Source organism: Camelus bactrianus, chromosome 5 (assembly GCF_048773025.1).
Source record: "Camelus bactrianus isolate YW-2024 breed Bactrian camel chromosome 5, ASM4877302v1, whole genome shotgun sequence".
Taxonomy (NCBI): domain Eukaryota; kingdom Metazoa; phylum Chordata; class Mammalia; order Artiodactyla; family Camelidae; genus Camelus; species Camelus bactrianus.
Window position 1 is genome coordinate 104,447,522 of NC_133543.1, and position 12,068 is coordinate 104,459,589.

Here is a 12,068-nt window from a genome sequence, read left to right on the forward strand (position 1 = left end):
AAGGGCAGAGGACAGCAGGAGCTGTCAGGAGCGCGACAGCGATCATGAACTCAAACGCTGCAAAATCAGCTTAGTCACAGTTGCCACGTCCCCCGTCCCGGCACTTTGTCTGGCACACAGACTGCACTCTAAATTTGGGGAAGATGGATCCTCAAACTGAGAAGTTGTTTTCTAAACAATCACCATTTCCAACAGAGACAGGAGGGACAAGTGACACGTAAATGGACTTAGAGCTGTGCTTGAAGGAAAGGGAAGCGTCAGGACCACGTGACCATCACAGCAGGGCCAGGCCCGGGCTGGTGAGCCAGAGGGACATGCCCGTCCCCGGGGCTCAGGGACCCTACAGGCACAGAGGGAGAAGGAAGCCCAGCCCGCGAGGAGGAGCACCTTCTGCCCTTCCCCCGGGGAGCCCCCCAGCTTCCTCCTCTCCCTGGAGGGCCCACGGGCTGTTGCCCTGGGGTCTCCACTCCCCCCACCGTGAGGGGCCCTCTGCTGAACCTGCGCCCGCTCTGTGGACGTGCAGGCCCTGTGGGCTGGCTGGGAGCCCCTCCAAGGCCGCGCCCTCCCCCCCGCCTCACTGGCCAGGCCGAGCAGGCGCCGGCAGCAGTCCGCTGAGAGGCTCCGGGGAACGCTTCCCTCCCCTTCCTCTCTCTGCTGGAGCACAGGCGTGATGGCTGGACCGCTGCGGCCCCCACCTCTCAGCATGGGACTTTACTCGGGTGATCTGTCCTTGACCTGATGACCAGGGTCTCCTAACTTTGTCTGTCCATAACTTTTCCAAATCTAAAAGTCAGTACAAAGGACACAGGTGTGTCAGTTGGGAAGCGCCATGTTCAGAGCCCAGGCCTCAATCGTCCTGAGCGGGGGCCTTGGCCAGCCTGCCACCTCGGAGCTTGGCAGTCCCTAGTCCCAGCTCGGGCCTGTGGCACCCCTCGGGTCAGCATGATGACCAGCCCAAGGACACGGTGACAAGACAGGGATATTCTCAAGCAGGGAGGTGCTCCCACCGCCCCCCCAGCACTGCCAGGCGCCCACCCCCACGCAGGTCCTCAGTCTCCCATCAGGCACATGCCGTCCTCACCCTGTGCCATGGGGCCGCTGTCATTTTCCTGTTACAGGTGGGTAAACTGAGGCTCAGTTTATTGCGTGCTCAGTTGCTCACTGGCCCAGGCCATGCTGGTCACTACACTGCAAAGCAGGGGCTTGGCTCCCCAGTTGCCCTCAGGCCCACCCCGGCCATCCGGCCTCTGCTGAGGGGTTCCCATGCTCGCCTTGCTGGGAATTAATCCCCGAGGCAGACAGGAGGCAGCAGCTGCAGGGCCAGGGGGACCGGGGCTCTGCAAGACAGGGTCGTCCCCAGGGGTCCAAGTCAGAGACGATGACTGATGGGGCGAGGGGCCCAGGCCAGCTGCACCCAAACGTGTTTGACCAGGTCCCACAGTGAGAACATGACGCACATGACGGTCCAGGCCCCCCTCCAACGCACATATAGGCCCGTGTGTGGACGTGTGTCCCCAAAGCGTGCTCTGAAATGACACTTCAAAGCACATGAGTTACAGGACAGTTTCTGCTCTAACACAGGGCATTCTACTTCTCTGTGGACCTGACCCAGCCCACTGATTCTGAACCCTGAACCATTCAGGGAGGAAGGCCTGGACCGCGGCAGCCAGGACCCCTGCGGGGCATAGCTGACACTCCAAGGTCTGCCCCCTTAGCCACTGGGCCCAAGGCCTGGCCACCCCCTACCAACACACACACGTACACGCATGCACACGTGCACAGAGACTCATACACATGCTGACCTATGAGCTCACACACAGGTGTGCCTGCCGGCGCACAGGTCCGTGCCCAGCTGCACACGCTCACACACACGCCCCTGAAGCACTCAGACACGTGCGCAGGTGCACTGCACACACACGGCTGCTGTCCCGCCCTGTTGGAAGGCCCGGCTCACCCTGTGGTTGTCCTCCCGCTCGCAGGCCACGTGCAGAGCCGTCCGGCCCCCCTCATCCGTGGCGGAGCTGCGCTCTCCGTAGTAGGTGCTGGGAGGGCCTGCTTCGTTGTTGAGCTTCAGGCTCGAAGGCAGCAGGTCTATCTGTGAGCAGACGGAGGGGTCAGGTGTGACCCCAAGCCTCTCCCCCGAGTGCTCAGACACCTGCCACCTGCCTGACCAGGCCCAGCCACCAGCCCCGGCAGGTACAAGCTGACACGCAGGTGTGCTCCCAGGAGCAGCGGGAGCGAGAGCCTTCCTCCCCAGCATCCCGAGAGACCCTCTTGAATGCTGAGGTGCACTGTGAGCTATCCTGTCCTGACGGGGGTCAGAGCCGTCCTGCCCTCCCCTCCCAGCCCCCACACACCCACACGGGCTGGGAGCTTGATGTGGCTCTGTGTGGATATGCAGAAGGAGACACAGCGCTACTGCCCCCTCGATGGGCTCTGCAGGGGCCACCATCGCACAGCCGACCGTGGGGGTGACCGAGGCACACCCTCATCAGGGACCAGCAGATGACGGTGCAGAGGGACCTGCCCTCCCACGGTGGACACACACCTTGTTCTGCCTGTACACATCGTCCTGGTCGGCCGCCCTGGCGTCCACGTCGGTGATGGCGTGGAGCAGCAGCTCCGTGATCTTGACGCCCTCCTCCCCAGGGAGGGCGGCCGCGATGTGGAGGGGGGTCAGGGCCCCCAGCTGCAGAGGAAACGCAGGCACCGTGAGGGCGTGGCAGTGGCTCCCAAGCCAGTGACACCCCACAGCCCGAGGGTGGAAGCTCCGCGTAAACGAAGCCCGTGAGGCCCGTCGGGGCAGAAGCCTGTCCGAGGTTCCCATGGAACCACCTTCTCATCAGCCCTGCAACGCTCAGGACAAGAGGCCGGCTCCCAACTGACCACAGACCCACCCCACGACCCGCACGCGTCTGTACTGATCCACGAGGTGCTTCTGTCTCCAGGGCGACACACAGGAACGCCGACCCAGGGACCCAGTGTCCCCAGCTTCCTCTGTGGAAAGCCCACCCTCCCTGCCGGCCCTCATTCAGATGCCACCACACTCATGGCCACACAGCTCCTGACTCCGTAATGACCCAGGCCTCTGGCCAGCAGGCAATGGAGGACTGTCTCTGGGCCGCTCAGAGGAGGTCGGGGGACCTGGCCCTGGAAGGGGCACAGCCAGCTGGGAGAGTCTGGCCAGGAGCACGCAGCACACCTCCATCAGGGTGGGGCCCTCATCAGTCTGCTCCTCCCAACACAAACCCTTGAAGCAAGACCCCACGGAAACAGGAAGTGCGCCTGGAGAAGGCGGGAAGGACGCTCAGAACCCACAGCTGTGAGCCCGCTGCTGCGGGCCGGCGCACGGGCAGGAGCGGCTCTCCTAGCACCTGTCTCTTGCTGCCTACGCCAGCCCCGCACAGAGCAAGCTTCTGTGTCAAAGATCAGCACATTCTCGACCAGGGGTGAGTGAATGGATGGATGGATGGACAAAGAAGGAAGAAATGAGAAAGCGAGAGACGTCTGTGCTGAGGTTAAAGGCGGCAGCCTTAGTTTCAAAGGAGTCCAACCCGTAAACCTAAGGTGTTAGCATGAAATTATCCTGAAAACCCTCCTCCCCGACATGGCTGCACCTCACACTCCAGGGAAGGAAGTAAGTGGCCTGGCCAAGGACCCTGGGAGGCGAGCAGGTCACAGCGGGTGCCAAGCAGAGAGTGTCACCCCCTAAACACAACAGGCACCGGGTCACCATCTGGACGCATGTCTGTGCAACCAGGGCAGAGCAGCAGCTGCTCCAAGTCCGTCCCAGAGCCCGGCACCCGCCTCCCAGCACCGGCCGGCCCTACCTCGGGCGGGAACTGGATGTCGGTCCTGGCCCCGCTCTCCAGCAGCAGCCTCACGCCGTCCACATCGGCGGCCTTCACGGCGAAGAACAGGGCCTGCATGGGCACGCGGCTCAGGTTGGGGTCCGCACCACGCTGCAGCAGGAGCCTGATGGTCAGCCACCGGTTTCTGCGTCTGGAAGGAACGGCAGGCAGTCGCGGGCTGGCAGCTTCCTGGACCGGGGCCGCGGGTGGAGGGTGCTGGCGTGCGCGCTGGTCTCCTGATGCCCTGAGCCCCAGGGTCCTGCCTTGCCAAGACCCCTGGCCCCTGCCCAGGGGCCAAGGCCACCCACCCAGAGAAGGGCCAGCCCAGCCCAGCTCAGATCCAGCTGCAGCCCGGCCCCGTGGTCACCTAGCTCTCTGAGTTCACCTGTGAGGTGGGGACCCACCCTCCTCCTGGGGTGGCTGTGAGGGGCTGACATAGAGCCCTGGACCTCATGGGGCCCAAGGTTGTATCGCACACACCACACACACACAAACACACACACACACAAACACACAACACATACACCACATACACCATGCACACATGCACACACACACTGGCACGCACATCTCTCACAAGGAGCACAGTGGCAGCACCCACAGCGCCCTGCGGGGACGCCCTTCGAGGCCTGGGCCTGGAGACGCTGGGTGGGAGGAGTGGGGGCGGTGGGAGGGGTGAGGCAGGAAGGAGGGAAGGGAGGGTCGGGGGGAAGGAGCAGAGTGGCCGGTGGAGGGTCTGCTAGTCCCGCGGACCCTGCAGAGCACGGGCAGGCCGGCAGGAGGGCAGCAGAGAGGCCGGGTCAGTCTAGAGCAGCGGTTCTCAGCCGTCCTGCTCGCCGGACCCCTGTGGACTCATTAAGTCTCTGAGGGCCCCCAGGAGCTTGTCTGCATGGACTCCATCTGTCCCGTCTGCTGCGCTTCCCATTACAGTTGCGAGACGGTTTTAAATACTTACTAATGCATTTTAAAAGTGACACTAACAAGCACATTGCATATTCACATAAATGACATGTTTTTATGAAAAATGTCCACTTGGCCACACCAGAACCCCTCACTGCGAGGGGAGTGAACCCCTGTGTTACACGTGTGTGGGGAATGTGTGTGCACACGTGTGCATGCTGTGTCTGTGTGTGTCTGAGGGGGGCTGTGTGGTGAGGCCAGTCTCACTGCCCCCGAGAGACTGGGTGATGTCAGGACTTGGCTGTGCAGAAAGAGCTGCTTCAGTGAGCTTCCTGGTGTTGACACGTGTGTGTGTGTGCGGGGAGGGGGGTCATGGGGGACTGTGTGTGGGGGTGAGTGAGTGTGAGCTCCTGTGCGTGCCTCTCCGGTGCCAGCCCCTCCAATGCTGTCACCAGTGCCCAGAGAGAGGGCACACAGCCCCCGGGCATCCTCGCAGGCCAGCGGGTGTGGGGCCACGGGGACACTGTCTAGAGACACCCTCCCAGGGGAAAGGGGTAGTGAGGCTGGTCCAGCGGGCACGCGGCCCCCCGGAAACCCCCCCAGGCCCACGGCCCGGCCCCGCGACCTACTGGACCATGGACAGTGCCATCCTCCTCACGGTGCCCTTGTCGGAGCCGGCGGGGGCGGCGGGGGCCTTCAGCTGGCCGTGCGCCTGGGCGCCCCTCTCCAGCAGCTCCTGCGACGGCTTGATGCAGAAGTTGCGCATGCACCGGTTGGACTTGAAGTCCGTCTCAGTGCTGCAGGGGGTGCACCGGTCCAGGGCCCCCGATGCTGCGTCCTGTGCCTTCCCCAGGTCACTGGCGCTGCTCCTCAGGTCCCCGTCCTCGGACGGCTGGCTGCCCTCCTCACTGCCCGACCTGGCAGAAAGTGGCTTCGGTTCCTGGCTGCCCGAGGCCGGTACCAGCTCCTCCTGGAACACTGGCTCCGTGGCCGCTTCCGATAATGAGAAGGAGCGGTTGGGAGTCATTAGGGTTTTTGCAGCTTCCTTTGGAAAGTAGCAAACAAATGTCGTTAGGGGAAAGGAGCAGTCGGAGTGCTGACCCACCAGGCCGCCTTCTTTAGCAAAAGCCTCGGCCCTGCCACCAGCCGCCCTCACCACACCTGGGCTGACTGACCGCGGTGCCGCCCGGGGCCTCTCTGGGATCCCGCAGAGAGGGACACAGGCGCCCGCAGAGGCCGGAGCCACAGGGGCAGCTAAGCGCACAAACCCTGGCCCATCCAGAACCAGGGCAGCGTAAGCGGGAAGAGACCGGGAAACGAGTGCCAAATGTCTCCCTGAGCATCACTATCCCCATTACACACTGAAATGATGAGTTTTGGACACACGTGTTACACTATATTGTTAAAATGAACTCCACCTGCCTTTCACGTGGCGCCCAGGAACATTCCGATCGCACACTCGCTGGCCTCACACTCTGCTGCCTGGCGCTGCTCCAGCCCCACTCACAGCCCGTGTCCCAGTGTGGTCCCTGCACCAAAGCGGCCCCACCCCAGACCCCGGGGCGGAAACGCTGGGGCTGGGCCCCGACAGCGTAACAGACTTTCTCAGTAAAGGGCCCAGAGGTGAACAGTTACACTTTGTGGACCTCATGGTCTCTGTCATGGCTACACGAGTGACACGTGAGAGGACGGCGTGGCTCCAACACCTCACCTCCAAGGGCAGCGGGGCCCTGCGTGCTCTCCAGGGAGCGCGCAACCCCGGAGGACAGACAGCCCAGTCTCCTCAACAGTGAAGGAGGAGCCCAGCCCGGGAGAGAGGGAGGGGCACTGCCACAGACTGAAGGCAGTGCAGCCTTATCACCACGTGCAGCATGTGAGTCTGCGTCATGGAAGTCTGGCCCCAAAGGGTAATTACGGGGGAACTGGGGAAACGGAACACCGATGGGTTATCAGAGGACGCTGAGAAATTTAATTTTTAGGTGAGATAACAGTGTTTGTGATTATGTGAAAAAAAAAAGAAGAAAGAGAAGAACGTGTCTTCAGCTGGTGGAGATGCACACGGAAGTCTTTAAGGCTGTAGTGATGGACGATGGACGATGGATGATGGACGGTGAATTTACTCTAAAGTGGGCACAGCTGGGGTTCGGGTGGGGTGTGGATGGGGAAAGAAGAGGCACACGTTGGTAACTTTATCTGGGTGACGGGTCCATGGAAGTTCATCGCACTGTGTTCTTTTGTGTGTGTGCCATATCTTTCAGAATAAAAAGTTTCTAAAAAGTCAAGGAGAGATTTTTGTAAGGATTTTAAAATATAATTAAAAGGCTTTATGGGGCCCCGACTCCTTCATCAGCATTTAAGTCACTCAGTGGAATGGGGATTCTTCCATGTTCGGTGTCCTGGGGACGCTCAGCCCCCAAACCTCCCCCACCCCGACCCAGGAGGGGTGCTCCTCAACTGCCCCCACCCCGCACCTTCACTCAGGCTCCACTGAGCCCGCCCCCGCCCCCCACCCTTCTGGGCTTGGCGGGGCTGCGGAAACAGAACCAGCTCCTGCCCGGAAGGGAGACAGAGCACAAGGACCCAAGCGGCCCCCACCTCTGTTCACAAGATCACCCTTGAACTTGAAGTTATTGTACGTGAACAACTTCCAAGAAAAACAGAGCATACACACACATTACACTGAGTCAATGCCGCTATAAAAACACAGCGAAAGGAGGGGAGGGTGCAGCTCAGTGGGAGAGAGCCTGCCTAGCACGCTCAAGGGCTGTGGGCCTCCATGAAAACAAACAAACAAACAAACCTAGTTATCTCCCCCCACAAAAAATTTTTAACAAAATAAAGTAAAATCTCAAAAAAAAAAAGAAAGAAAAACAAAAATTGCAAAGATTGTCGGTTTTCAGAGCCACCCCTGCTGACTTGCTGTAGCTTCTCGTCAGCCCCTGAGCAGAGCACCCGGCACAGGCCTGCAGCACGTGCCCCTCGGGGAGGCTCCGGACGCCTGAGCCAGGAGGAAACACGTCCGGGACCATAGGCAGGCCCTCTGGATGGACAGACGGATGGACAGACGGACACCTTCCCCTACCGCCCAGGGCAGCTGGGGCCCCCTCCCCACAGGCACCTGTCCACCACGACGTCAGGCTGGCGGCTCTGAGCTCCCACCCAGTCCTGCGGCCACACAGCAGAGAACGGGAGGCAACAGGTGAGGACCCGACTTGAGAAGCAGGAGCAGGCTCAGCAGCCCAGGGACTCTGCCCCTCTGGGGCGCGCACAGGGCTCAGCCTTCTCTCAAGAAAGATTCCAGAGCGGGGGAGGAGGTGGGTGCGGAGCAGTGGCCCACCCCACCAAAGGGAAGTTTTCCAGCTGGAAGTCACCGCCCCAGCACCCTTCCCTCCCTGCAGAAGGCCCCGACCACCAACAGGGGAAGCGCTCAGCCCCTCGGAGGGCCTTCGTGGTGGACATCACCCCAGGTCCAGCCTGGCCTCGCATGGCTGACCATTAGGGTCCAGGGGCAGCTTCCTGAGGGGCGGGAACACCCCCTGCAGGGGCCGCCCCCCTGCCTGTGCCCAGGAGACACAGACACTACGTCTGCCCTGCACCCAGAGAGCTGGAACCCAGCTAGCCGCCCACCCTGGGCTGCGACTTGTCCTCGAGCCCACACTGGAATAGGGGGGTGTGAAAGGGCACAGCCACCAGGCAGGGACAGTTCAGAGCGTCCTCAACAAGTTACACACAGGACTCTGGTGCAGCCCAGCAACTCCACTTCTGGGCACACGCCCCAGACAACTGGAGCCGGCGGCCGGCAGTGCGCACGGCCATACAGCAGCGCTGCCCACGGCAGGCAAGAGGGGGCCTGGCTCCCGAATCCCCAGGGCGCCTTCCCTCCCCCTCCCAGGGGCCTCCTTTCCTGAGGCCCCAAACTGTTGGGCATGTGGCTTGTGAGGGACCCTGACCCTCGGTGTCCTGGCAACGAGCTCAGGACACCTCAGTGACTGTTAAGGCTTCATCCCCGCTTCCCCACCCACCCACCTCATTGTCAGTTCACCCCATCTGAAGCTGGTCTATGTGAGGAGGGGGAGGCTGGTGGGCAGCTGAGGAGAGAGAAGAGTGGATGGACAGACTGGTGGACAAGAGATGGGGACTGAGGGACAGGTGGATGGGGTGTTGGACTAGGGGACAGGAGACAGACAGTGGAATGGGAGGTAGGGGACGAGGGCTAGGGAAAGGGGCACAGGTGGGTGGGTGGACAGTGGATGGGGTGTCGGACTGGGGGAATGGGGGACAGGGGACAGGCAGACAGTGGAATGGGAGGTAGGGAACAAGGGCTAGGGAAAGGGGGACAGGTAGTCAGTGGACAGGGGACAGGTGGACGGGGGATGGGGGAAAGGGGGACAGGCGGATGGGGGATGGGGGCGAGGATGGGGTGGTGCAGACACTGAGCCGGGCCGCAGGGGCCAAGGAGCGGACCTGGGGCTCGGGCACAGTCCTCTCCGCGATGTTGGACTTAAAGGACCCGGTCGGGTAGTACAGGAGGAAGCACATGCTGAGGGGCGTGAGGCCTTCATCCGTGCACCTGTTCACATCCGCCCCGTTATCCAGCAGGAGGTTGACAATGTCAATGTGACAGTGAACCTGGAGGGAGGTGGCCAGTGTAGTGAGGACAGCAGACGCCCTCGGCCAGGGCCGGGAGCCTGGTGAGGCCTCACACCGACACCTGCCCAGAGACGGGGACACCGGCTCCCGGCTGCACCTGGCGGAGGCTCAAGGTCAGGCTGTGGCCCCGGCGTGGGAAGGTCACCGCACCCCCACCCTTCTTTTCCACCTGACCCTGTACGTCCACCCCACTAAGGGGCTTCAAGGAGGGGAGAGGGAGGCAGGACAGCTCCACCCACACAAGGGTGATGTCGCCTGGGACCCCCCCAGGTCAGTGCTCCAGCAAGGTGACCCTGCAGGCAAACACAGCCCCTGCTGGGGAGCAAGGGGGCTCACAGCGGCCGCGGCGAGCACGGTGTAGCCCGTCGCGTCAGCCACGTCGGGGCTGGCAAGGTTGTCCCTCAGGATGCCATACACCCAGTCGTAATTCCCCTCCTGGGCCTTCAGGATCATCTCCTTGGAAAGACGCTCCTTGGGCCCATGGTGCGCAAAGCCGCCTCGGTTCCCGTCCAGAATGGCACCCATGTTCCAGCTGGTGTGAGCCTTCTTGTTCCTGGGAACACGGGCGCTTCAGTGCTGTGAGACCAGCTCTGGACTCAAGGCCTCCCTCCAAAGGGGCCAGCCCCCCCCACCTCCTCCCTCAGCCCCCACTGCCCCAGCCCTCTTCCCCCTCGCAGACCACTTCTTGGGCACCCGGTGCCCTGGGCCTGCCCTGCTGCAGCCACTGTGGGACACGCCGCCCACGGCAAAGACGCTCAGCCTAAGCCCCTGCCCTGAGAAGGAACGGCTGCGAGGAGACCCCGTGCCGCCCCAACTCCTCTAGCCCCCCACCCCCCCACACTCTGGGGAAGGGGCCCTGGGTGGGACGGGGCCAGGCACACGCACAGGTCCAGCACGCGGCCCCAAGCACCCACATCCCATCTCTGCTCATCCACTTTCTATCTGAGTAGAGGACATGCAAGTCCCATGACCCATTCACCACACACACTGGGCCTCCTGCGTGCACACAAGAGCCTGCGGACTTCTGGTGCTTCTGTACTCGACAATCATCAACGATTGTAGACTAGCTGATGTTTGCATGATGGATGGATGGGTGGATGGGTGAATGGATGAATGAATGGGTGGATGGGTGGATGGATGCATGCATAAGTAGACACTTGTGCTCACAAAACATGCATTCCAAAATAGTTTAGAGATTTCTGAGGACAAAGTTTAAGAAAGGGATTGAAACATTCTTGAAAATTGTAACTTATAAAATCAGTTTTCCTCAAGTGACTGCTAACTTTCCCAGGGCTGCTGGGACGGGAATGGGGGTGATTTTTGGAACCCAGCAGAAAAGCTCTGTCTTTTCCCGGCCTTCTTTGGAGAAGCCAGAGGCCCAGCCAGCCCGCCAGGCCCCACCCACCCTGCTCCCCAACAGCCCCCCGCACCCCGGCAGTGCACTGGGGCTCCCAGGCACAGGCTCCCCACTCCCCTTTCATCACTGGGCTGCATCAGCCAGTCAGACAAGACAAGCGTGACAAATAACCCGAAAGCTACTGGGCGCCAGAGGCCTTGAGGAACCCAGGCCTGAGCACACCTGTCAGAGGAGCAGAGGGCCTCGCAGGCGTCGGGTGAGGAGGAAGGTGGGTCTGATTACCTGAACCTGTAAGCTTGCTTCTGGATTTTGACCATCAAGGGGGTCTCGTTTTTGATAAACCAGGGTTCTCCGTCCTCCACAAACGGGGGGACATCGTTGAGGAAGATGCGGGCATCTAAGTCTTTGCGGAAGGAAGAGGTCATGGGCAGGTGGCCGCTGTCGGTCGAGTAGACATGCATTTCTGGAGGCAGCATGAGGCTGTCGTTCAGAAGAAACCGCTTGTAGTCATAGAAGAAGGGGTCCTGCCCCTCCTGCAGGGGCCACTCCATTTTCTCCTCGTCCGCGAGGCTGATTCGGGCAGGCGTGTGCGAGAGGAAGCCTGAGAACTCGGGGTAGCTGCGGATGGAGAAGCCGCCGGGTGCCGGCTCGCACAGCTTGACGAGGTGCGCGCGGAACCACAGCCCCACGTCCTGGCTGCCGTCCGGGTAGGTCTCGATGCCCGGCCCGAACCGCTCGTCCGCTTTGTACAGCCCCTGCAGCTCAGAGGGCAAAAGAGGTGATTCGTCAGGGCCGTGCACCTTGAGCGGCCAGTTTCTTAAAATCAAAGGAAGAAAAGATCTTCCTGAGAAATGCATTCACTCAATAAAAACGCATGGAGGCTGCACCAGACAGAGGGACCCGAAGCACAGGTGTAAGCAAGGATGCTTCGAGGACAAAGGTGTGACCCCTGGTGGTAGACGGCGGGGCCGCGACGCGGGCCTCGCGGTGGAAGCCTGCCCGGGGTGCCACGTCCCGGCTCGCTGCAGGGAACCCCCTGCTCCTCTGCCACTGTGGCTCAGCCCAGGCGCCCCTCGGGTAGAGGTGCCAGGCACCGAGTCAGACAGACCCCAGCAGGTGCGGGCCGAGGAGGACGAGGAGGAGGAGGAACAGGCTCCCCACGAACCCAGCAGAGTGCAGCCATGTCCGGCCTTTCCCACGCTTCCGCTGGGTGGGTGTGTCCATGCTGGGCGGGGGGTGTGGGGGACGGGAGACCCAGGGTGCCTCTGGGGAGGAACAGGGAGCAGCAGAGCCTCCCTGGTGATGAGGGA

General features: G+C 61.8%; 1 protein-coding gene across 11 annotated transcripts in view; it reads right to left on the bottom strand.

The window, feature by feature from the left end:
• ANKMY1 (ankyrin repeat and MYND domain containing 1) overlaps positions 1 to 12,068 on the bottom strand; it is a 53,390-nt gene that overhangs the window by 27,395 nt on the left and 13,927 nt on the right. For all 11 annotated transcript variants that reach the window (XR_012507239.1, XR_012507237.1, XR_012507238.1 and 8 more), the window contains 7 exons: positions 11,041 to 11,513; positions 9,738 to 9,954; positions 9,216 to 9,380; positions 5,381 to 5,796; positions 3,831 to 4,002; positions 2,549 to 2,689; positions 1,955 to 2,095 (listed from right to left, as the gene is read on the bottom strand). Coding sequence is in view for 8 of the 11 variants with exons in the window: in XM_074364650.1 (XP_074220751.1) it covers positions 1,955 to 2,095; positions 2,549 to 2,689; positions 3,831 to 4,002; positions 5,381 to 5,796; positions 9,216 to 9,380; positions 9,738 to 9,954; positions 11,041 to 11,513 (1,725 nt within the window). In the remaining 3 variants the exon portion in view is untranslated. The remainder of the gene's footprint in view (positions 1 to 1,954; positions 2,096 to 2,548; positions 2,690 to 3,830; positions 4,003 to 5,380; positions 5,797 to 9,215; positions 9,381 to 9,737; positions 9,955 to 11,040; positions 11,514 to 12,068) is intronic.